This window comes from Chlorocebus sabaeus, chromosome 17 (assembly GCF_047675955.1).
Source record: "Chlorocebus sabaeus isolate Y175 chromosome 17, mChlSab1.0.hap1, whole genome shotgun sequence".
Classification (NCBI taxonomy): Eukaryota; Metazoa; Chordata; class Mammalia; order Primates; family Cercopithecidae; genus Chlorocebus; species Chlorocebus sabaeus.
Genome location: NC_132920.1, coordinates 59,025,581 through 59,046,732, shown reverse-complemented (window position 1 = coordinate 59,046,732; position 21,152 = coordinate 59,025,581). Strand labels below are relative to the sequence as shown.

The 21,152-nt window shown below is 34.0% G+C and overlaps 1 protein-coding gene across 2 annotated transcripts in view; it reads left to right on the top strand.

Moving 5' to 3' along the window:
* Positions 1 to 19,906, top strand: part of COL21A1 (collagen type XXI alpha 1 chain) — a 197,604-nt gene extending 177,698 nt beyond the window's left edge. For both annotated transcript variants that reach the window (XM_073006080.1, XM_073006079.1), the window contains 12 exons: positions 987 to 1,040; positions 2,239 to 2,292; positions 5,732 to 5,785; positions 7,397 to 7,468; positions 9,162 to 9,197; positions 11,863 to 11,907; positions 14,821 to 14,853; positions 15,452 to 15,598; positions 15,694 to 15,748; positions 16,282 to 16,482; positions 17,273 to 17,350; positions 18,648 to 19,906. In XM_073006080.1, coding sequence (XP_072862181.1) covers positions 987 to 1,040; positions 2,239 to 2,292; positions 5,732 to 5,785; positions 7,397 to 7,468; positions 9,162 to 9,197; positions 11,863 to 11,907; positions 14,821 to 14,853; positions 15,452 to 15,598; positions 15,694 to 15,748; positions 16,282 to 16,482; positions 17,273 to 17,350; positions 18,648 to 18,835 — 1,017 coding nt within the window. In that variant the 3' untranslated portion in view covers positions 18,836 to 19,906. The remainder of the gene's footprint in view (positions 1 to 986; positions 1,041 to 2,238; positions 2,293 to 5,731; positions 5,786 to 7,396; positions 7,469 to 9,161; positions 9,198 to 11,862; positions 11,908 to 14,820; positions 14,854 to 15,451; positions 15,599 to 15,693; positions 15,749 to 16,281; positions 16,483 to 17,272; positions 17,351 to 18,647) is intronic.
* Positions 19,907 to 21,152: the final 1,246 nt, after the last annotated feature.

The following is a 21,152-nucleotide window of genomic DNA, read 5'->3' as shown; positions in this document are numbered from 1 at the left end:
CTCATATCTAGTTCTAAATTCTGTTTCTAGCAATTCTAATATCTGCAGTTTATTATTTATTATTCTCATTCCTGTAGCTTGCTGTCTCTTGTTTCTATATTGTTTATCATGAGCTTATTGCTTCATCTTAATTTAGAGGGTGCCCTGTCAGCCTAACTGGGAAATGAAGACCTGCCTTCTGCTGGTAACCATGGATACCATTTCAGTCCCCTTTGAAAGTCCCGAGTCATCATAGGTATTGAAGATTCCTGCTTCCTTTCCATGGCTGGCCAGCATTCAGTTTCCGGAGAGCTGAGGATCCACCCTCAGATTTACTTTACTTGGCTCCTACAATTCTGTCTCTGGCATGGGTTCTGTATAGTTCAAATCCTCATAATTATAGCCCCAACTCAAAGTATACTTCATTAAAATGAAAGATCTTTGAATACATCTCCTACTTCTTGGAAGACCAACACTCTCTCAGAGAGGATGTTCCTTCTAGGATTTTTATTCTGGACTTAGAGGGTCCCTTTAGAGGACCTAGTCAGCTGCAGCCCCGGAAGTTGAAGTCTAATGCTGCAACCCCAGAAGTTGAAGTCTAATGCTGTTATGTTTTTACTCTATTTTTCTTTATTAATTTATGTTCGCTGTCATATTTCTTAAACTCTATGATAAATAGGAAAATTTTTCACCTGATTTTTATTTCTGTTATTTACCTTACCAACTTCATCTAAGCTGCTAAGTCTTCCTTTGAAAGAATGGCAAATGTCATTATAAATGTCATAATAAAAATATTGACAGTAAATCCTCAGACTCTATGCCAAGGTCTTTAAGGTGTTAGGTTCCAATTTTTGCCTTGCCTTTCTTCTTCCTTACAGTAGTGGAAGAGAAAGAAAAAGTTGAGCTGATTGATATTCAATTGTCATCCCATGTGCTTTGGCAGAAACTTTCTTGAACTAAATTGATAATTTACAATTTACAATTTTTTTTAATGTTTGATTTTTTAGGGAGAAATTGGGCCTCCAGGACAACAAGGAAAAAAAGGAGCCCCAGGGATGCCTGTATGTTGTTGTCATTATTATCAAAGTGTTTGCAATGTTGCTACCTACCTACTAGGAGTTCATATTCAAGAGTTCATAAAAATGTAGGGGATACAACAATAAAATATTTGAGGTCCATGAATTCCATTCAGTTGTATGAAAAATATTATGTCTATGTGTATTTTTCTAAAACAGTAAAAATTTCTTCAGTTTCTCAAAAAGTCGGCCACCCAAATAAACATCAGGGACCCTAACTGTAGATAAATTAGAAAACATATATTCTAGCTATTAATTTAAAAATACTAAGTATGGTTAAGTCTAAATCTCAGTGAATTTTATTTTAAATTACATTTACAAACATATTACACTAATGGGAAAGAACATGTACAGAAGACATAGTATGGGAAGATCCTAAAACACTAAAACAGAGTAAATTATTTTATAGTTTTCAAGAGTGAAGATGGCATATGAAACTGACTCAAAATTATGAAAGTTCTATCATATGTGCAAGAATTCCCCCCTAAATTTTAAGTTTATTGCTAGAAGTGATGTTGATTTTCACCTATAATCAAATTGTCTGTTATAGATTCATATTGCGATTATATTTTCTGATGATATAATGATTTTTTAATCCCTTTTCCTTTGCCAAGTGTGTTAAATATGTATAATAGTATTTAAAGTAGAATATAAATGAAATCAAGTCCTAACTAAAAGAGTAGTCATCATTTTCTTATTTTGAATCATATGATTAAAGATACAGCCATTTTGTACCTTGAAGAAAGATTATACAGAAAGTTTATTAGAATGTAACTCTTTTAAAATATTGTTCAAGATAATAGAATTCTAAGTAATGTGAATCAGGATAACATCTATGAAGACACCTAATTCTTAGCCATCATAACAAAAGAAAAAGTATAGAAAAAATAAATTTTTCTTTATATTTTCTTTTATTAGCTCTCCATTTTCTCTATTTGTAGTTTTTGTAAGCAATAGAATTATAAGTGCTCTGCTAGCCTTTATGCTATCTTACATGGTTTGAATTTTTAATTTTATTATCCTTTATGAATATATGGGGGAGTAATTTTCTAAATACTGTATTATATTTTCAGATCTGTATTATAATTTAGTGAATTATGAGAATATGTAACTTGGAAATTGATTTAATATTTTTTAATAATCTTGTCTAAGTTACTCTTGAAATTCCTTTTTAAAATTGTAGGGTTTAATGGGAAGCAATGGCTCACCAGGTCAGCCTGGAACACCAGGATCTAAGGTAAATATGATAAAATTAACAAGATTGGGAACTTTGTGTAATCACAGTTGCCATTTATAATTTTGATGAAAATTTTAACTACTACCTTGATTGTATTTTAAATGTGGTTTTTATTCTATGAAAAAAATCACTTGTAAGAATTAAGTCTGCAAAAGCTCAGCATAAGAAACAGGCTAAAGTAAAGCTCATCCTGTTATGTTGGAAAGGGTCCAGAATCTTCTGCTACTCAGCCCCCTTCTCCCTTTTTGGTGTCTTGGGGTCTAGTATTGAGGAATACTAGAGCTCTGTGGAACTCAGTGCCAAAACCACCAGTCTAGAGCATTCATAGTTATGAATAAGAATATCTCTTACAATACCCATTTTACAGTCTTCTTTTTGGTATTTTTATTTAGTGAAATGTATATAATATAAAGTGCCTTGTGGTAGATTGTACTAGTACTGTGAGTAAGAGCATATTATCTTTACTTTTAGATTTTAAATAAGTAAGGCAAGCTTGACAAATATATTTACGATATGAAGTTATTCTCAAGGTAGAACTGAAACTCTTTGAATGTCATTATTTGACCATTTTCTAGGTATATATAATCCCGAGGTGAGAGAACTATTTTGTTTTCTTGGTTAACCAGAGGATCAGACAAAACGCTCGGAAAACTGTTCCCAACTATTTTGCAAATAGATTCTAGGACAACCTTCCAAAAGGAAGTGATGGGATTGCTATTTTGGAAGCATTCAACCTTTGACTAGGCATTGCCTCAGGGGAATAGACCCTGGCGTATAAGATGAGTAGACGACTTAATCTATTTTACTTTTAATTTCTAAAGTGTTTAGAAAAGAGGGGGGGGGGGGGGGGAAAAGACACGGGAGCCCAATAATGAGAAAAATTAGCTTCTCTTCCATCAGTGGTAGACCCTTGTGGATCCTTGGAGTATTGTGGGCTCCAGTAACTATACGTACACACAGAGTTGGTCTAATACACTGGAATGACTGAGCTTGCTAAGCAGAAGGTCTCCACAGTTTCTCAAGGTCATTTCGTAAGAAAATACCCTTTATTAGCTGGTGCACAATGGGCTCTCTCATTGTCTTTTGGATTCTCTAATTCTTAAGAATGAAGCCTAAAATTTCATCAGCTTTTTAAAAAAATTATTATTAGATACACCACACTGTTGACTCACACTGAGCTGAAGGTCAATTGTATCTGTTGGACTTTCCGTAAAAGGTTTTAGAACAATGTGTTTGTGCTGTCTGCCGCTTAAGCAGATTCTGCTGATTTGGCTGGGTAGGACAGTAAGCATTTCCAGTATCACAGTTTGTTTATTTTTACATGACTTACTCTAAAGTTGGTTTTCTGCCTCTTGTGCTTGTACAATTATTTTGTTAAAAATAGATCCAAAATGTTGCAGATATTAAATATAATCTTTTCAGTGAAACATTTTAATTTTTTTCATGCAGTATATTAGGTGTTGGAAACTTTTTCTGAAAAGGGACAGAAAGTAAATATTTCAGGCTTTGAGAGCCATACAGTCTTTGTTGTAACTACTCAGTTTTGCCGTTATAGTGCAAAAGTGGCCACAGGCAAATACCTAATCAAATGGGTATGGGGTGCGGCTGTGTTCTGGTTAAACTTTAAGAACTTGCATTGGACTGGATTTAACCCATGGGTCATAGTTTACTGACCTCTGTATTAGTTTCTTTCTGCTAGTTTTGTCAGCTTATGTTTGTGGCTTGTGCTGTCAATATAACTGATAGAAGTTCCAGGGTGAGACAAAAACGTATTCTGTAGCGCAGAGATGAGGCTGAAACTGAGGCAGATCTTTGGAAAACCTCTAATGTATATTATAATACTTAAAAATCGCTGTGGAAACATTGATAAGTCTATTTAACTATACTATGTTTTGGTTTTAAAAAACATTATCTGCCCTTTACTGGGTATGTACCCAAAGGAATATAAATCATTCTGTTACAAAGATACAAGCACACATACGTTCACTGCAGCACTATTCACAAAAGAAAAGGCATGGAATGAACCCAAATGCCCATCAGACTGGCAAAAGAACCATGGAATATTATGCATCCATAAAAAAGAATGAGATAATGTCCTTTACAGGGACATGGATAGAGGTGGAAGCCATTATCCTCAGCAATCTAATGCAGGAACAGAAAACCAAACACCACATGTTCTCACTTAGAAGTGGGAGCTGAACAGTGAGAACACATGGACACAGGGAGTGGAATAACACACACTGGGGCCTGTTAGTGGTCAGGGGGTGTTGAGAGTGGAGGAGTATCATAAAAAATAGCTAATGCATACTGGGCTTAATACCTAGGTGATGGGTTGATAGATGCAGCAAACCACCATGGCACACATTTACCTATGTAACAAACCTGCACATCCTGCACATGTAACCCAGAACTTTAAAAGATAATAATAATTCTCTAAATAATACTAGGATATGTTAGCTTTATCAAGTCAGGTAACTTTCAACAAATCTCATGTCTGTGAGTTTCAATTTAAACCCTTATAAAATTAGAAATTTGAAGGAATCATTATTCTGTGGTTCAATAGCACTGTTATGTGCTAAATGCTTTAATTAAATCTAATATGATCTTCACGTGTTTCTTACTGCGAGCAGCCTACAAAACATTTTAAAAGCTGAAAATGGCATTGGTTTGTCTCACTGATTAGTAAACCCGAGTTGACTGTGGGTAATTATTGTGTTCGCGTTCTAGGTGTCACACCAACCTGTTTAATTATGGGCTTTTGCCAGACATTGGGTTGTGATTTCAGATATCAAAGCATTCGAAAACCAGAACTACATTTGACAATCACTCCTTATTGGCCAGAAGACTTGTTTTCTCTTTCTCTATCCACTTGTCCTTTTCTGTATTACATTCTTTACCCTGTCAACTTAGTCTCGCACTCCAAGTTTCCATCTGTTAGAAAGAACTGCACTGGAATTCTGAAAAAGCACAAGCTAAACATTTTCTGATTCACACTTCTTCAAAAGAAGCCATTGTGCATTTGAAGCTACTTTTCTTTCCTTCAGTGGCATACTGAAGATGAGTCCTACTGGGAAAGTGAAACAGGATAATGATGAGGGTCTCAGCCTGGAGGATGCTGTTAAAATACATGGCTCCCACCTGTGCAGTGTGGTGGCTGGACTTAATAGTGCCGGCCACTACAGATTTGACTCTCCTCCCTTGTACTTGATGCTACCAGCTTTAACACAGGTGTTTAGAGAGGCTTATGAATGCGTGGAACCACTTCCTTGCCTAAAAGCATTTTTCTTAATAAATAGGTCTAATGTACAGAGTCTATCAAACAATTGGAAAGTTAAAAATGTAAAAATTATTTTAAATATATTCCCTTTAGTGTCTATATCAGATATATTATGACAGAATTGTTTTTGAATAAATGCCAATGTTTTTGATGTGTTGACAGGGAAGCAAAGGTGAACCTGGAATTCAAGGGATGCCTGGGGCTTCTGGGCTCAAGGTAATTTTGATGCATTTGAAAATATTTTCAAAGAAATTATAATGTGAATTCTTCTCATCATTTAAGAAAATTAGCATTTTATATCTCTTAAGAGGTACATGAAATTAAGGATTACCTTTATAATGAAATGAAATTATCAGTACAGAGTTTCATTTCTGTTTTTTAGATACCTTGTCATTGGATAATAAAGACATAAACTTTGGCTTAATTTTTCTAAAAATGATAAAATTATATGCAAACATAAACTTACTTTCTGGTCCAGAGAGTAGACTTCTCTTGAACAGTTGAAAACAAGTATGTGTAGTTCTCACGAATGATACTGTTCTTTGTTTGCTTATGGGAGTTTCATCTTTAATATAGAACTCAAAATGGCCTTTACAAGTTTCCTCCAAACCACATGGGTTGATGTTTATTTCAATGGGTATTTTAATTCACTTCCAACCTTCAAAAATCTAGAGAATGATTAGATGGCTAGGGAGTAACTACAGTAAGCAAAAAGAATAAAGCCTTATTTTCATTTTCTTTTAAAAAAGAGAGTGATCTTTAGTTGATGTTATAGAGTTTTGGACTAATGGTAAAACACAAAACAAAACAGAACCATGAAGCATATTCAGGATTATGTTCCATCACTTACAAATATTGTCAATGCATTATTAATATGTGCTTGCAAATAATTTATTTAAGACTTTAAAACAAAAAACTTTATTTCAGAAAGGATAATTCCTATAGGATGATGGAGAGTGGAGAAATGGAATTAAGATAGCTCATGTAGTACACCCTGTACTGAAAAATAGCTCAAGAATTTATTACTAACAAAATAATATTCCATATATATAAATAAATATATATAAATAATTAAATTTAACTACCAGGGTGTTCATTCCAACATTGTTTATAAAAATAAAAATTGTGAAAACTGTAATGTTTAACAGTAAGAATTTTATTAAATAAAATATAGTTGATAAATATGAATGCTCTTCCATAATTAAAAATTATGCTATGAAAAATGATAGCATAAGAACGTTATAATATTAATATATTTAGAGGTTAAAAGATATAAAAGTATGCATATATATGAGCACATTTTAGTAACTATGTATGTTTATGAATTAGAGTTAGAGAAAAAATATATAACAAAATAAAAATATTGGATTATAAGATTTTTAATAATTTTTATTATTTCTATTATCATTTTGTAACAAGAAAATAAGCTTTTTTAAAAGTAGCAATTTGAGAAAAAGCAGTTTCAAGGAGAAAAAGTGTTAGTAAATAGGTAAACAAAAAAGAGATACTTGTGTTTATTATTTTTACAACTTTTTAATTTAGTTTATTATTGAAATTATCAAGTATGATAAAAAGTAACAAATATTTACAGAATTTTAAAATATGAAATGCTGTGAGAATTTTTCACCTGGAAAAGATAGAGAAAAATACAAGAAATTTTACTGGGATTCTAGTAAACATTTTATTCTTTACTATTTCTGTAGTAATAACTGTCAATAAATTGTTTTAACCATTCATTTTAAAATTGAGATATGTAGAGTTAAAAACAGTGGTGTTTTTCCATAAACAGTAGATCTGTGACCTTTGTGAAATTTCTGTGTTACGTAGGGAGAACCAGGAGCAGTGGGTTCCCCAGGAGAACCAGGATACATGGGTTTACCAGGGATTCAAGGAAAAAAGGTATGCATTGGTTAAGATTTACAGTTCACTTTTAACCAGTTACTTGCATACAAGTTTTTCTTTTGTGAAATTCTTAAACTAAGACTTGTTATTAATATATTTTTAATAAGGTACCCTATATATTCCATGTATATATAATATGTTCAGCCCCATGCTAATAACTGTGACATCTTTTATATACCCGCATGGGTATTGTCTCCTAGATGAAGACCTTAGAGAAGGCATGCAGATCAGAAAATGTGAATGTACAGTTAAGTAATATCCTGTAAATTTAGGTTTTTTCACAATCCAGGTGAGCTAAGAATTTTTTGAGGAAAATTATCCAATGTCAGGCATTCCTATCAAAATATGAATACCCCTCTTGCCAAAACTGGATCAAATTCTGGAAGGATAAAACTTATGCCCAAAATGTTTGACCATAAAGTTCCTGTCTATGAAACAATTATGTTACATAGAAGTTTATTTAAAATTAATTTAAGGAGTTTAGAAATACAAGTCAAATATACTAATTTAAAGTATTTTGGCGAGGAAAGACAGCAAAACTAGGTTCTCTCTCATTTTGGTCAAGTAAGGGAACCTTGACTTGTATGTATATAAATAATAAATGCTTTTATTTGTTTGGAGGTTTTAAGCAGCAGTTGATGCCTGTGTGCCTAAGAAATCCAAGCTACTGCAAATACAAATATTTCAGGTTAAAAGTAAATCTATTGGTTTTTGTTCTGGAAAAGACACAGACTCCATATCCATCTTCGTGTCCCCTGCTATTTATTTTTCAACATCTTATTTTGTATCCCTCATGTGTTGTCTACAGGGTGCCTAGATCATACACAGTATGATCCTTGGGCTTTTTGTTCTGATGATAGGTAGGCAGCACTAGCTGAGACAGAAATGTCCCCACAGAGCAGCAATCAAGTGACTCTTAGTAAATTTTAAGTAGATCTACTATGAATATGTGTTTGGGATGAAGAGAATTTTCTTGTTCAAAACTTGTCATTTAAAAGAAAATCTATGTGTTATTTTGTTGAAAATGCAAAACTGTACTCTAGATAGCACGGTGAGGTATTAATAGAAAGGAAATTCAGAAACTGTATCCAAGTTTAACTTTGGGCAGGTGCTTAACTGGCTGTTTCATTATCTATAAAACAAGGGCATTGTATAAGTTGGTTTCTAATTACCCTTCCAGCCAATAATCTATAAAACTTATTTTTATGGAATATAATTTTTCTTTCAAAAGCTCACTTTTGAAATACATGTTTTCTAAAATATCACTTAAATATTATGCTTTACTTTGTCATTGTTTCCTATAAACTTGTGGTTACTAATAGCTTAATGGAAGATTTTCAGTTTGATTTCATAAAAGAACATCTGTCAAAATAAGTCCTCCCTTGTTAGTTTGTCTAACCTAAAACTGTGACCCATGTAGAAGTTTTCTCCTTTCTGGGAAATTAAAGATTGTGGTGAATTTTCTTTCAAATGTAGGAGCATACAAAAGTGTTCTTTTACAATATAATTTTGACATAATGTGGTTCTTCTCTCTTCCCAAATATTGTCTTAGGAGTCAACTTCTGTGTATACAGGCGCTTGTGGAATTTGCATGAGATGTTGTTTTTCTTCAGCAGAGAAAAATATATGTTTATTTGAAACTGTACAGAATATACTAGATTATGATACAGATCAAACTGCCTTTTTGTAGGGGGACAAAGGAAATCAAGGTGAAAAAGGTATTCAGGTATGTTGTTTGCATTTTTTAAGTAGGCTAAGCAATAAAATCAGAGTTTTAAAAAAATTCTTATTTTACTTTTAAATTCCTTTGTTTCAACATTAATATAAAGTTGTTGAATCCTATTTTCTCCTTTTGCTATTGAGCTTCTCAGACAAGAACAGATCTGACTTTAAAATTCCTCACCACTTTTCTGTTGTAGAACACTTAGAAACAAAATGATTCAACAAAATAAAAACATAGATTTTATTATATACTTCTAATATATATTTATGTACATATATACATATATATACCACATGCACACACACATATATGTATACACACACACACACACATATGTATACACACACACAGTGTTTCCAAAAATGATTTGAAATTGTTTTATGGCAAAAATTTGATTAAAAACCTTTAACCCTAAATATAAAACATATTCAAATCAACATGTGAAAGGAAAATTAAACCAGAAAATTATAACAGGCTAGGGAAATCTAGGGTGATTTAGAGACATTTAGTTTTGGGTGTCTTAGCAGCAAAGGCAAAGAGGAGAACTATGTTACTACCTCAGGAGACAAGGGTAGTTTCACCTCAATTAAAGTGTCTATGGAATGGGTTTTTTCATTCACTGAAGACTGACCCTTGAATAGGATGCCACTAACTGAGCCAATGAAATAGTTATCTGGAATACATTATATCCGATGATCTTTCAACCTTTTAAGTTTTAGAAATATAAAACTTTTCCAACCATAAATTACCAATCAAGTGTTCAGACAGTATTTTAATGATGTTTTTAAGTTTGTAAGTCTCAGTTATAGTGTCTGAGCTTTGCTATGCAGAATAAGCTGAAAATACAAAGAAAAATACTCTGAACATTTTCACAGATGTAGAATTCTGAATGCTCTAGAATTTCTGGAATTGTAAGAGAAAATTTCAGATTGAAATAGTCATAGGCAAAATTTGCTATATACACAGTTATAACAGTTCATATTAATGAACTTATTCTTCATAACATACCTAAGATGTTTTAGAGTGGTATGACAAAATTCAGTTGTTTTTCAGACAATTTTTATTGAAGATCTTCAAGTACTATGATAATAGGCTTCCTTTAAGTTAATATTGAAGTTGGGAGTGAGGTAAATGTTAAGGAAGTGTCTGTGAGCTCTAGACCCATATATTCTAATTTCCTTCTTGGTACTGCATTTAGATGACTCATGGGTACCTCAGGTTCAATATGTCCAAAACTGAACTTGTCATCTTTCCCCATAAACCACTTCGTACTCACAGATTTCCTGTCATGATAATCAATGCTGAATATCTCTTGAACTTGACATCTTCTACCTTTCCCAACTGTACTAGTTATTTCTTGTCAGGGGTCCTGGGCTACTGCGGTATCTTCCTGACCTGTCTCCTTGAGTCCAGTCTACTTCCTTCTTCCACACTTTTATATGCATAAAATAGCTAAGCTGTGTATCTGTTTAGCAATCCTTTAATGGTGCCCCACACATGTTAAGATAAAGCCTGTCCCATCAAGTGCCTTCTGGGCTGACTGAATCTTCTTTAGTGTTTTTTTCTCTTGCCACTCCACCCATTCTTAACCAATCCTGCTCTGCTGCTTTAGCCAAAAGAAACTATCTACCTGCCTTTCACCTGTGTCTTCTCTCCCTGATACACCCTCCTATCCTTTCTCCAATTGGCTACCTCTTACTCATCCCTCAAGGCTGCACAAAGGGTGAGTCACATTCCCTACTCTTTCTGTCAGATGCCCCTTCCTAAGTTCCGATAATATCCAACCCAGATGTTTATATATTGTAGACTTATCAGCAGTATTTTCATCATTCTAGATTTATCTCTCTTACCACACAGTAAGTGACTTGAAGTCTACAGTGATATCTTTGTTTCAGTCCCTAAGTGCCAGGAAATAGGTGCTGCTTAATAAATATTAGGAATTCACTTATGTAAATTGATGAATTCATTACTAGGCAAGGGTGATGTAAAATTGTAGTCACTAGATCTTTTATCGATTACCTTATCTAGGTATATGTCTTCCTAGAAACTGCTAATTAATTTGCGCAATAAATGTAAGGATGAAGTAGTGCTTCAGAGTCTAGCACAATGTCCCATGAATGGTAGATACCCAAAAATATTTATTGAACAGATAAATGTGTTTATACCTTTATTAATTTTTCTGTTCTCTTATTTATGCTGATTTAAAGCTCTTCATTTAAATGACTTATTTACTAAAATGTGACAGTATATTTTAATTTTTAAATATAAAATTTCCAATAGATCTTCTTGTCCTCACATGTCCATAGTCAACAATGGACATAATTGCCACTGAAATTAATAAAATGTCCATATCCATTGAATTTTTAAACTATTTTCGCACTGTTAATATGGACTTAGAAGAACATCCTTATTGTCTAGAATTATTTACATATTTCACCCAAATCAGTAATTTGTTCCTTATCTCTGGCCATTTTAACTATAAGATTAGGATGACTTTTCTTCTTTTCCTCTGAGTGACTGACTTTCCCATCTCTCACGTAATTTATATATTTGTATCACTGCTTTTGTTACATTTCTTCTGGAACTCAAGGTAATACATAGTTTGTATTGTATACATGATTGCATCATAAGTGTGCAAACTAATCAATAATGTTTATTTATGTTAAAGGGTCAAAAGGGAGATAATGGAAGACAGGGAATTCCAGGGCAACAGGTATTTTTTGGTTTTCTTCTGATAAAAAATGAAATAACAAGTCACATAACTGGACAATGTTGAGAGAGGATTACTTGCAAATAAAAATGGGTGGGGAGAAGGATAAGTATAACATACATTCTAAGTGTATAAGGTTGAATGTGTAGGTAGTGTGGTGATAATGAGTTTCTTTATTTGTTTTATATTTTCACTTTCTCATGATGATAGCATTGGTGGCTCTGAATTTTATTTTTTAATGTATCTTAGCAAACGACTGAAGGTAGAAAATTCCACCCATTCCTTAGGGGTAGTTATTGGCTAGAGAGAGCCAGTCACACGATGACAGCTTGTTCATACCTGCTGGTTTGTCTTGCTTTTCTTCTTGAAAATCAGTTGGGGCCACGTGTGGTGGATAAATGTACTTTTTCCCCTTTAGTTTGTTCAGAGAGACAATTTACTGCTCTGGAGATGTATTAAAATGCTATCCTGAGAGACAGTGTTGTAGAACAGACACACACAGTAAGATGGCTTTGCTTGTCTCTTGACTAAACCCTTCTTGTTAGGTGGTATTTCAGTGAGATTGCCATGTGACTGTAAGTTCAGTCAGAGCCAAGGTGGATGGACAAAGGCATAAAGGAGATTGGTCCTTAGGTAGCATGTTTGCTGCTGTGTTGCTTGTAGCTGCAGAATGCTGTACATGGTTCCAACTTCGTCAGGTCTGAAAGGGCAAGCTGGATATGTGAGTCCTCCCATGGGGTGGACCTCTTTCTCTGAGGGTGAGTGGGAGAAAGATTCTGCAATTATACCAACTCTGGAGAGAGTGGGATAAAACTGAGTGGTGATATTTCCAAGGACAGGGGTCTCTGTGTCCCTTAGTTGGAGGAGTCTGAGAGACCATTGGGAAGAGTGTAAGCATAGGGCCCCAAGGTTATCTGCAATATGGGATGGAAGGTGAGTGCCAGGTATTAAGAAGAATTGAGAATTTAGAAGCTAACAATAAAAGTAAAAGCAAAAGTAACCAAGAGGAGGAATGATTGGAATTGCCTCAGTACAATTATGTTCAATAAAATGTCTTTCAGTTTTCATGATCCTCCACTTGACTCAGACCCACCTGATGACACAAACAACTCCATCCCTATTCCCCAACGTGGCAACACAGATCAACTCTCTGAGTTTCCTTAAGTTAATCACAAAATATCTATAAACCACTGTTTCCATAGGGCCTTCGCCCCTTCATCCATTTAACCTCCACAGCCCAGACCTTTTATCAAAAAAAGTTACTCACAATAACTCTCAGAAAAGAAGGATATTTCCTTTAGAATTTGAACTCACAACTTAGCTAGTTCACTGGCGTATGGATCACTCTTTCTCTAAGGTTTCACTAACTTTTTCACTTCTCAAGGAAAAGAGTGTGTCTGCTCTCCTAAGGCAGGATTTGGGTTCCCTAGAAAGCTTCTGCCCTCGATTGATTGGAAGCCACATTTCTCACCACCAGGAGCTTAACCTACATGGAGTACCCAGGGCCAGAGCAGCTGTTGCTTTTCAGCGGCTGAAGAGTCATCCCAAACTCTTCATGTAAACACAGTCTTAATTACCTGTCACTCTACCAAGCACAGCACATGTTATTTTTTTGGCCCTCGTTTTGTAAATGGAATCAAAGTGGATATTTCTCTCACGGAATTGTCTTGATGAGTTCTCAGGTGACAGCTGTTTTTAGTTTTAGCTCTAATTCAATTCCCATATTGAGAACTTAACTATTTCGTCTCCCTTCTTATGTTGGGACTAGTTGTTGGATTGTATCTTGTAAGGATCACTCCTGCATTTCTTCAGAAACAAAATTCAAGTATGGCCATACAAAGTTCCTTTTACTTACTAAAAGATTCGTATACAAAAACTAAATATTTGGTGTTTTATGAGTTTTATTTAATTCTTTCCTTTGTCTAATTTGGATGCCATATTTGAGGAGCCTGAAAATGAATCAAAAGATATACCGCAACTCAGACTTTATTGTGTGCAACATTATACAGTAAATTTCGTATTAAATTTCAGAACACTGATTTTTTATTTTAAAGTTGAATAATGAAAACCTACCTGTTATGAAAGTTTTATCTTTTTACCTGAGTGAATATTAGGAGATTTTTGAGCCCAGGTGTACTTTGAATTTCAAAAATGGAAAATGTTAATACCTTTCCTGAGAGTTTTTTTCCTGTATAACATACCACTGAAATAAATATGGAAAAGAGGAATGGGAAAGACTTTAATGGAGCCATCCAGATGTAGCTAGTAATTATAGTTGAATGGGCTTCATGCATGGGCTCCCCAGTGTTTATATCACTGTGAAAAAATACCATCTTTTACCTGACATTGCTTCTCTGGTCTCTTAATTACTGGCAGTGAATGGTTTAAACACAGGACAGCTGGGGGTTTTCTCTCTTACTAATCACTTTTAATGGTATCTTTGTTTTAACCCATCCTTTGTCAGTAGCACCCCATCAAAATTTAATTTTAAGAACATAAACTTGGGAAAATAGATGATTTATCTTAATTACTGAATACAAGAATAAATATACCTAATATTTAATCTGATTTGAGTTTAGATTTTTATTAAAATAGTGGTATATTTTAAATTCAGTAGAATCCCCTTCTTACCCACGTGGTTCAACGTGCAGCATTTGAAAATATTCATATCTAAGAAGGAAACAGTTAAGCAAATTAAAATTTTTATATTATTTGGTTAACATATTTCCTAATCATTAAGCCTTCTCTAAAAGGCAAAAAGGGTCTCTTTTATGTGTAATTCTGTCACTAATGCTATCAATATTTTCCCAATTGAAATTTTAAATTTGAATTAGTATGTGGTAAAAGGTGGATGCCACGTTACAGTACTGTACCTTGCACATTTATTATAGATTTTTTTCCTATTAATTTTCAAAGGGAATTCAAGGCCATCATGGTGCAAAAGGAGAGGTATGTTTCTTCATATATTATGCTCTCTTGCTCTCGTTCTTCAGTCCTTTTTGCTTGGGTTTCAATACTATATAAATCTAGCTTTTGAGTAAAAACCAGAAAACGAAACGTTTTTCATCTTCTTCAGTGGAAGTTCCCAATTAGCAGTTTTCAGAATATGTACATTTATACTGAATTTGATATGAAATGTGAATTGTCAGTATTATCGGTTTTTCTGCCAGACTTGGAGCTGATTTTTTTCTCCATATTTTTGAATAAAGAATATTGTGCATTTCTGTATCTGTCGGACCCACTAAAATGCAAGCTCCTTGTGAATAGGACTGTGTTATGCCCATTGTGATATCTCTGGCAGTGTGCATATTACCTACGCAACATACTCAATCAGTAGTGGATGTTTGTAGGTCTGGCTGATTGGATGGATGGATAAATGACAGTTTAATATGATATGAAATTTCCCTTCTGGTCGATGACAATATTTCCAGCTAGTCCTTAGGTAGCTTACATATGTATACATTCATCATCCTTAAGGAGTTTCATAATGGAATTACACCTTCTAAAATATTTAAGTAGAACTTGTAAACATTTCTTTTGCTTTTAGAGAGGTGAAAAGGGGGATCCTGGTGTCCGAGGTGCCATTGGATCAAAAGGAGAATCTGGGGTGGATGGCTTGATGGGGCCTGCAGGTCCTAAGGGGCAACCTGGGGATCCAGGTCCTCAGGGACCCCCAGGTTTGGATGGGAAGCCCGTATGTATTCTACTTCTTCCAGAGTTATTATATTTTCATTGATTTTTGCTCATGTTCTTTATGTGCATATCATAACCCCTAATACTTTGATGTAGGGAAGAGAGTTTTCAGAACAATTTATTCGACAAGTTTGCACGGATGTAATAAGAGGTAAGTATCAAATACAGCATTTTAATCACTTTTTTCAAATTACAGAAGTAATACAAATTCTTAGAACAAATTGTAGAGGATATAAGTGAGGTGAAGAATAAAACAGATAACATTTATAAGCCTCATCTACTTTTCTTCAACTAGTATTTTTATAAAGATTTATCATATATACTCTTTTATAATCTTTTTATTAAAGAAATTTATTATTTGTCATTATTAGAATTTTCTTTTGTAGCATATTTTTTGATAATTTAGTTCATCAATATGAATATCTATAATTCCACCAATTTCTTTTGGGGGCACTTTTACTTTTTCCCCTATTTTAAGCAATTTCTGTAATTAAATGACCGCATAGAGCAATGAATATTTCCCTAGTCACATTCCTAGAAGTCAAATTATTGACCAAGAAATGTACACATATTCAGTGCTCATAGTTGTTTTCTCTGTAAACTGAAAAAAAAAAAAAAAAAAAAAGAAATTAACACCAACTCACCATTTAAACATAAGGGATGGGGTTTCTTTGTTTTTAAAAGCCCAGCTACCAGTCTTACTTCAGAGTGGAAGAATTAGAAATTGTGATCATTGCCAGTCCCAACATGGCTCCCCGGGTATTCCTGGGCCACCTGGTCCTGTAGGACCAGAGGGTCCCCGAGGATTACCTGGTTTGCCAGGAAGAGACGGTGTTCCTGGATTAATGGGTGTCCCTGGACGTCCAGGTGTCAGAGGATTAAAAGGTATGCAGTTAGTTTGAACAAGAAAATGAATTTTAAAAAGTTGTTTTTTTAAAAAAATTCATATCCTATATCCATTTAATAGTCAAGAGTTAACTTTGTTTTCATGATAAAAAAAACCTGTAAATGCTCAAGTCTTTACATAATTTGCCAACTGAATTAAAGAGAAATTATTTTATTTTTTTAATGCAGTATTCTCAAATAGAGAAGTCAAATTTATGAACACATGAAGTTACAAATTAGAAAATGTTGCCAATGTACTGAGAAATTTTGCTTGAGTCTAGAAAAGTTTTTAAATGGAAAATCATGGATGCCATTTCCTTTGTTTTGACTTTGGTAACTTTCTGCACTGTTACCTTATTCATTTTTTTTCTATTATAGGAAAAAATAAGTTTTGCAATAAAACTTCCTAATAGCCCAGAATTTCTCCTTGCCTTTGAAAGTTTATGTGAAATGTTGATTGACAATTCTTTTGTTTTTGTTTAATAATATATAAACAATTTAGATGTTTCATAAAGTAATTTTTAAAAAACTATGATTAATACAAAGGGCTAATAATTCCAAACCATTTTCTTTTCTAAATATTTGATTCCCATTAAGTCTTGCAACTAAACCACTGATCATTTTAGAAATTATTGCTTCAAAAATTGTTTTCCATTAGTAAGAAAAAATAGATGGCAAGCTGGTTTTTAAAAGGCATTTTTCTTTCACGTGTATATTAACAGCTTTGAAAGAAACAATCTAGAAGGCAGTGATTTTAAGTAAACTTACTCAGATGTTTGACACCCTGCAGGCCTACCAGGAAGAAATGGGGAAAAAGGGAGCCAAGGGTTTGGGCATCCTGGAGAACAAGGTCCTCCTGGTCCCCCGGGTGAGAATTACTACCTGCTCATAAGTGTTGCTGCTCATTTTGCTTTAAGAAAAGTCATCATAGATCTATGTGAAATAAATTGAAACCAAGGCATCCGTTTTCTTTTTTGAGTGATTCACATTTAACACACTGAAGTACAACTTCTAGAATATTTTTCATATATTATCCTCAATTTATGAATCCTTCAATATTATCTCTTGCTTATCATTTAGTTTGATATCTATTCCTTAGAAGAGTTCTAGAATCGTTTGTCACCCCTGCTTATCTGGTGTATAACACTGTTTAGTCTTTATGACCCTCAGAGAAGCAGAGAAATGCTGAAGTGGTTAAGTAATCTCTGCCAGCTGTGCTATTTAACTCTGTCATGTCTCAGTTTCCTCACTGGTAAGATGGTGATGATAATGTTATCTCCATCATGACATTATTGGGAGATTAAATAGTTTCTATATGTAGCTTTCAGAACAATGCAAGACAATCACAGTTATGTTTTCTATAAATGTTTGCTATGATTAGATGTTATTAAGAGGCTTTGGAGTTGATCAAATGACTTAATACTTGTTTATGTAAAATATTTTGAACAATACTTACAGTTGCAGTTAAGTGCTAAATAGATGTTTATTAGTAGTAGTAGCAGGGAATAGAGGAGTAAGAAGAGGCCGAAACCACTGTGCTCCTTCCCAAAATCTGAATATTTTGTTTTTGTTATTTTGAATCAACTTTAAAAGGCCAGTATCCTAAGTTAGCTTTTGTTTCCTCGAGCATGCTAATTGAACTAATCAGGCTATGTTGGACAAATTAGGGCTTTCATACCTATGTGTATTGATGACTATTATACTAAAATAAGAATAATGCATTTAGATATAGAAACTAAAAATATGTATAATAGAAACAGTCATTTATTTATTGTAAATATGGCACAAAAATGGCTCAACTTTGGCTTATATATCACCTGTCAATTTATAATAATATTGGTAAAAGATAGGCTGAAAGGAAGAAATAAGATTGGACAGCACACAAAATGGAATATTATAATGTTAGCTAAATGTTTTAATCAGTAGCATGGTTGCTATGTTAATATAGCTAGTTTTCAAAAAGTACTGATAACTTTTGGGTGGCTCTTTTCAAAGCAGAAGACATGTAGAATTATCAAGAAAATGCCCCTACTTTATAATTAGTGCAAATATATAAAATATTCAAGAGGTTTTTTCTTTTTCAGTTTAAGTTTCTTGCAGAATCAGCTATTTCACTATAAAAAACTAAAGTTCTCTGTTTACATCTTGCCAATGTCCCATTTTAGGTCCAGAGGGCCCTCCTGGAATAAGCAAAGAAGGTCCTCCAGGAGACCCAGGTCTCCCTGGCAAAGACGGAGATCATGGAAAACCTGGAATCCAAGGGCAACCAGGCCCCCCAGGCATCTGCGACCCATCACTATGTTTTAGTGTAATTGCCGGAAGAGATCCATTCAGAAAAGGACCAAACTATTAGTGTCTGATGCCTCATTCAGCAGCCTAGGCATGGTGCTTTTTCTGTGGTCTTTTGCATCTCAGGAAGATAACCAACAGTAATCCCTTGAAAAGAAACTTAAGTACCTCGGTGTTTTTTTTTTTTTTTTTTTTTCCTTCTGGAAAAATATATAAAAGGTCACATATACTGATTTTAAAGGCTCCTCAGTCATTTGGAGCCCTTGGATTAGCAGCATTAATTAAATCTCAAGGGTTTCTTGTAAAGTCCATTTATGTTAATCAAAGTTGAATATAAAAATCCACCATTGCCTGTTAGCCAGTCAGTTTTAGTCACTGTGAAATATTTCACATTCAGCCTCCATGCAGTAGAGATTTGAGTTTAATTTCATGTCTATGTGACTTTCATGTTTCATATCTCATAGCTCATGCTACTACAAATAAGCCAAAACATGTATCTGGTCATTGGAAGTAAGATCAGGGCTGATATTCACCTGGGATAGACAGTATTGGTGAACTACTCATTTACTACAGTGTCTCTGCCTTGATAAGGGGCAGTGGATTGCCTGTTGTTCAGTGTTGTGAATAGCACCTCTGAATAAGATTGTGTGTTTCTTAATTCATTTCAAATTCTAAAATTAGATTAATGATGGTGCTAAGAAAGAGTATTAATTACTTTGGCAACTGTCAAAATTAAAATTAAAAACATTTTACACAAAAAGTTTCATTGTACGTTCAAAGAAAATGTAAGTTCAGAAGTACTAAAAGGCTGTATTTTATACTTGTTGATTAATCAGAATGTTTGTTGTATGCCTTCATTTTCCATTTCACTGCTATGTGTATGTCCATATATGTTAATTTTCATTGTAGCAAAGCTAATGGAAATAAACGCTCTAGTTGAAAGAAAAGGAAAACTCCTAAATTCCTAGAATGTCTTGTTATTTTTAGCTGACTGTAAAATATTATGAGCAGTCTTTGTGTATTGTTCTTAATGCTTTTGTAAGAAACAGAATTTGAAATATTTCTTCCTTGTCATGCTCAAAATTTTGTTACATGCTTGTTATTCAGAGTATAATAAAATGTGTACAGGCCTGATTACAATGTCTTTTTTTATAACTAATTTTAACTGATTGTTGAGTATGGTATGTATATTATATGGTCACTTATTCAATGGATATAATTTGTTAAATCATTCACTCTATTCTTAAAAAACGTGTTCACCTGAAATAAGAAATTACAAATTGAATCGATGTGCTGCACACCTGAACAGTTGCAACACTTACTTCCTAGCACAGTCATGGCTGTTGCCCAAAGTTTAACTTTATTGTCATGCAAATTCTACTATTTTGATGAGGACTTTGGAGGAGACTAAAATTCATGATGTTTAGTGGCTGAATGAGCATAAGGCTTGTTTTGATGTTTTATCTCCAGTAAAGCCCCAGGTATCTGCTTAAGCCAACAAACCTATAACCCCTGCTTTAATGATGACATTTGCTTCTAAAAGCTGGTAAAGAAGCAGAATAAAGCCATTGGTATCATTGATTTATTCATCCAACAGTACTCACCACATGGATATGTTCTGTGCCTGGGATACAGTGGAAATATAGTTAGAATTTGGCCTGAGGGAACACGTGTATCACGAGACACAGGTAAGTAAACAGGTGATTGTAAGACATTAATTCTAAGAAAGGAGAAAATGGGCAATTGAAATGTAAAAGATGATGTTATGGACTGAATTGTATGCCCCCAATTCATATATGGAAGCCCTTACCCTCAGTGTGACTATATTTGAATACAGAGCTTTCAGGAGGTAACCAAGATAAATGAGGTCATAAGGGTGGAGTCCAGATCCCATAGAATTGGTGACTTTATAAGAAGAGGAAGATGTTGCTCTCCCCTACTACCTCCCTCCCGTCATCTCCTTCATCTACCTCATGGCCTTCCAGCTCTCACAGCCAGGGAAGACTATGTGAGTACATTGTGAAAGGTGACTCTCTGCAACCTGGAAGAGGGACCTCACCAGAACCCGACTATACTGGCACCCTAATTTCGAACTTCCAGCCTTCAGAACTGTCTGAACAAAAATTTCTGTTGCTTAAGCCAGCAAGTCAATGATATTTTGTTATGGCATTTCAAGCAGAGTAATGCAGATTATAGTAGGCTAGGAGGTATTGGCATAACTAAGTCATGTAAAGATAATGAAAATGAGCAAAGGGTGGAGGGTTAGAAAAAGCATGAAGAATTCCAGGAACAACAAAATCTATGGAATATAAACTATATTTACTTTCAGTATTTCTGCTTTAAAATTTGGCATCTCCAGATGAAATATTTCCATAATTTAG